The sequence below is a fragment of the Apteryx rowi genome, unplaced genomic scaffold (assembly GCF_003343035.1).
Source record: "Apteryx rowi isolate R43461 unplaced genomic scaffold, aptRow1 scaffold_283, whole genome shotgun sequence".
NCBI lineage: Eukaryota > Metazoa > Chordata > Aves > Apterygiformes > Apterygidae > Apteryx > Apteryx rowi.
The window spans coordinates 444819-449526 of record NW_020449230.1 but is presented as its reverse complement, the minus strand read 5'-3'; the positions used below and the strand labels follow the sequence as shown (position 1 = coordinate 449526).

Here is a 4708-nt window from a genome sequence, read left to right as displayed (position 1 = left end):
CCCCGCGCGCGGCGGCGGCAGTACCTTTGAAGAGGTAGTCGTACTCGTCGTCGCGGGTGCCCATGGCGATGGCGGCGCCGATCCTCTCGCTGCCAGGCGCCGACTCGCTGCCCACCCGAGGGAGGGGGAGCGCCGCTCCCGCCGCCGCCTATCAGCGCCCGCCAGAGCCCGCAGGAGGCGGGCGGCGCGCGAGAACAACCAACCGCGCCCAATAGGCGGCGGGCGCGCCTCTGACTGGCGGKCGGGGATCTCCAATCGGACGAGGGCAGCTGGGGAGGGGCGGTGCTTGGGTGCCCGAGGCCGGGACCCTGCGAGGCGAGGCGTGGCCGGGGCGGAGAGGGGCGGGGTCTGGCTCGGGCGGGGGCGGGGCCTCGGCGCGTTGCGGGGATGCGCAGCGCCGAGCACCCGGCAGGCCGCAGTGCGCGGCGGCGGCCGCAGTGCCCGGGTCTGCCACCGTGCCGGGCCCGGGTGTGAGGGAGCCAGGGGGCAGGTGGCCCAGGACACATCTGCTGATTTGCTGGCCACTATCGCCCAGCCGTCTGTGTCTGCGTGCGGGACAGCAGCCGACACTCCCTTTCGGTGGGGTCTGGGTGGGAAATGTGATCCCCTAATTGGGGCGAAATGGCCCAAGTGAGCTTTGCCGCTTCATGGAGTCAGGAGTCAGCACACAACGCACCCGCGTGGTGGCCAGCGTGTCCCCAGCTGCCCCAAGTCGACGTCCTTGGTGCCATTACAGCCTTGCCTGGCCCCTTCCCCTCTCCCAGCCCCGCTCCCACGCTCAGTCCCTTTCTCGGAGTCGCACGTTTCTGGGCCCCGGATCGGAAAAGAGACGCAGCACAGGGAGTCTGCGGTTTTATCACTGCTATTAATCCCCAGCCCAGCTGGGAGCTTCCGCAGCACGGAGACAAGAGGAGGATGAGAGGAAGGAAAAGGGCACGGAGGGAAAAGCGAGGGGGGGGGGCGCCTTCCTTTCAGCGACAACACTGCTTCCCAGAGCAATGTTTGCCAGAAGAGTCTCCGATTTGGGTTGCATCCCGACCGGGGTGAAGCGGGTGGGAGCGCCGGCTCCGTGTTTAAGGGAAGCAGGCAGAGCGGAGCGCCGGGTCTCCCCCGCAGACGCTCGCCCGCGCAGGGGCTACTCAGGACGAGGGGAAGGAGCAGTCGCCCCCGGCTGCCCGGCTCAGCCCGGCCACCGCCGCGGCACCCACACTGTCCCCCTCCGCCTGCTGCTCCGTCCCCGCCGGGGCTTCGGAGGAGATGAGGACTCATCCCGGCTCGGGCCCCGTCTGCGACCTGCTGCTGTTTTCTCTCCTAAAACCGCCCCCCACGCAATGACCAAATGCAGTTCAGCGCCACTCCATCCTTCGCTCTGTGGCTTTGCCCTTCTCCTTGGGCTCTTCTCTTCTCCAAAGGCTCCTCTGCCCCAAACGGTGCTCAGCACAGCAGGGCCCTCCTGGAGTCTCAGGCATTTCTGCACTAAATGCAATCAGAAAGAGCTGTTCTGGCAAAAAATGTCCCGTGTGGTGACACAACTTGTTCTAGGAAAACATTTCCCTTTTTTTCCTGGCATGGCTTAAGGCAATTTCCTGAGCTGAATAAGTGATAACAGCGAGAGGACGTTTCGCCGCTTGGGGAGTAGCAGCGGCTGCCCGCAGAGTTTGCTGCCGTGTCGGGCCCGAGCAGGATGCTTTTTCGCATTTCTGGCAGGGTAGCTATGCCGCTTAATCCTCCTAGCGCAGAGCGAGCTGTAAGGGAAACCTCCGATAGCCCTCTGAAGGAAGCGGATCACAGAGACGTTCCCCTTGATTTAATTACGCCGCTTTAAATTTGCACCTTACGTAACGTGCGCCTGTGCAACGTTCGCTTGCAGGCAAGTGTCACGTCCCTTTTTTAATGTGTCGGATTTGTGGCCGAGACGAACCCTCCCGGTAAAGATTGCGACTCCATGTTTTCTCTCTCTGTGATGTGCAGGAAAGCTCCCGCCGCTTATTAGACCTGTTTCTTAGCTCTTCCGTGTTACGTTTATCAGGGCTTGTCTGTCCTACTTTTCCTGGAGGAGTCTTTAGCTGGCTAAAGAACTAGTGGGTCTCTATTATCACATGGGAGCGAAGGCTGAGAAAGTGGGAAGGGAAGAGATTTCTTTGGGCTTATTTTTGTCAGCCTTCGGAGATGCTCGGTGCGTGAGCGGTAGCTGGGGAGGTGGGAGCTGCGGGTGCAGTTCCCTGATCCGTCTGTCCTGGGCTTCCCGTCTGACTCCGCAAGTCGCAGATTCAGACCCTCGCGGTGCCTAGGCACCGAGCTACCCCTGCCTTAGACATCTGAACCCCTTGGGTAATTTGGATCTTCGTTTCTAGGGGTCCCATTTCCCACATGTAAGTGCTAATAAATGTGTGGGAGTGTGCGAACAAGCAGCACCCGGAATAACAGCTAGCTATCGGCGGTGGTACCTAGCTTCTGCTCAGCAAAAATTATTCTGTATGTGAAGTAGGGCCTGAAAATGGGATGACGATTATTTTAATGTAGTGCATCAACGCAATGTAAGAGGATGTAACGCACCTTGCTGTTGCATACAGGGCAATTGAGGCAGCTGGGAGGAAAGCCAACAGTTCATAGACGCAGGGCTCTAAGGAGGATGCTAACTCTGAGCTCAGCAATGGGCCGGGCAAGTTCTTCTTCTCTGACCGACAGAGATTTCTGAAGAAGCGAGGAACAAGGCTCTCTCCTCACCTTTTCCTTGCAGTCTCGGTACTTGCCTACGATGGGCGGTATTGGGCTTTTAATCCTTCCCATGCACAGGGGAGTTTTAGCAACCAGGATCTGTGGGAACATGTTATCACTTTCTCCTGTTGATGATCTTTATATCCTCGCTGGACCGCAGCAGATGACTCTGTTGTGTAATGACTACAGCATTCCCTGGGACATGGAGCATCCAACCAATGAATAGTTAAGTAGCATCAGCAGGAGAGACAGCTGTAACATGTTGGCTGGAGAATCTCCTGGGAAGTGGAATAATCCTGTCTTGAGTTTCCTAAGGCAAAGTGTCTCCCACACCTCCGATAATGCCATATCCCGTAAGCGGCTGGGTAACAGGAGAGAGAGGAGGGTGGCTCCTTGCTGGTTTTGTGACGGAGGCGCTTTACTTCCATTGCTTTGTTCGTGTTCCATAATCATGAGTTGCATTATCAGTCCTGAATGAGCGTTGTTGGGGGGGGGGGGCGGAGGGTTGGTTTAGCAGGAAAACCCCTTTGTGAGATATTTATTTATAACACTGATAAAAATCCCCCAGAGCCTTTTCTTCTCAAGGCTAAACAATCCCAGCTCTCTCAGCCTCTCCTTGTATGAGAAGTGCTCCGGTCCCTTAATCATCTTTGTGGCCCTTCGCTGGACTCACTCCAGCATGCCCATCTCTCTCTCTCTTGTATGGGGGAGCCCAGAACTGGACACAGCACTCCAGATGTGGTCTCACCAGGGCTGAGCAGAGGGCAAGGATCGCCTCCCTTGACCTGCTGGCAATGCTCTTCCTAACGCAGCCCTGGATACTGTTGGCCTTCTTTGCCACGAGGGTGCACTGCAGGCCAATGTACAACCTGTTGTGACCCTGGACCCCAAGGTCCGTCTAGCAAAGCTGCTCTCCAGCTGGTCAGCACCTACAGGTACTGGTGCATGGACTGATTCCTCCCCAGGGGCAGGAGTTTGCATTTCCCTGTGTTGAACTTCATGAGGTTCCTCTCTCCCCATTCCTCCAGCCTGTCGAGTCCCTCTGAATGGCAGTGCAACCATCTGGTGTATCAGCCACTCCTCCCAGTTTTGTGTCATCTGTGAACTTGCTGAGGGTGCCTTCGGTCCCATCATGCAGGTCATTAATGAAGATGTTCAACAATATTGGCCCCAGTAGCAACCACTGGGGGACACCACTAGTGACTGGCCTCCAGCTGGACTTTGTGCCATGGGTCTCAGAATACTTGGCAATCTTCTGCGTAGGACATGTCTTTGACAAGGATGCGAGTGCTTGCAAAACCATGATGGACACTTCCATGGAAAGCTTGACCTTGTGAGTTCCCATGCCTTTGGAGCGATTTGTTCTTGGCAATGCCAAGCTCCAGCAGAACAGCTGAAGTCACTGGGAGGACTGGAAGCATCATCCTGCAGTGTGTCAGCCAGGCATCTGAAACACAATTCATATTGAATGAGTGACCACTTTGCAAATGTGAATCTTCCTGCTGCTAGAGAAGCTGACTATCGTGGCTGAAAGGTGCCTGGGGTGTGTAGGTGGGCAGAAAGTTATGGAGAACTCATGTTTTGTTATTAATTTGCCATTTCTTGGATTTGCACCAGGTTTCAGGTTCAAGTACAGTTTTGCCAATTTGCCTTTTTTGTTTTGCTTTGCTTTGTTTTGTTGCTCTGCAACAGCACATCCTACAGCCTATGTTGCTGGTGAGGGGCTCGATATAATGCCTGTCTTGCATACATCGCCTGAGCAGGCAGGTGGGCCTTCTCCCCTTCCACATCTTTCAGTGCCGCTGGGTGAAACCAGGGGGTTAAGCCTGCCTAACAGATCTGGTGCAGCTTTGTGTGTGCGTGAATGCTCTTCCTTTTCACCATACTTTGAAAATATTGGTTTGGTTTTCACCATTCTGGAAAAAAAAAAGAGGGGGCGCAAAGATGCGCTGTGATATCTCCCATCTGTTCTGTGGTTCAGCCAGTTTGG

General features: G+C 55.9%; 1 protein-coding gene across 1 annotated transcript in view; it reads right to left on the bottom strand.

Annotated features, from left to right (window-relative positions):
* The window catches only part of RAB11B (RAB11B, member RAS oncogene family), a 17462-nt gene extending 17311 nt beyond the window's left edge, over positions 1–151 (bottom strand). The window contains exon 1 of the mRNA XM_026068932.1: positions 25–151. Within this exon, the coding sequence (XP_025924717.1) occupies positions 25–64 (40 nt within the window). The 5' untranslated portion in view covers positions 65–151. The remainder of the gene's footprint in view (positions 1–24) is intronic.
* Between the last annotated feature and the right edge of the window lie 4557 nt (positions 152–4708).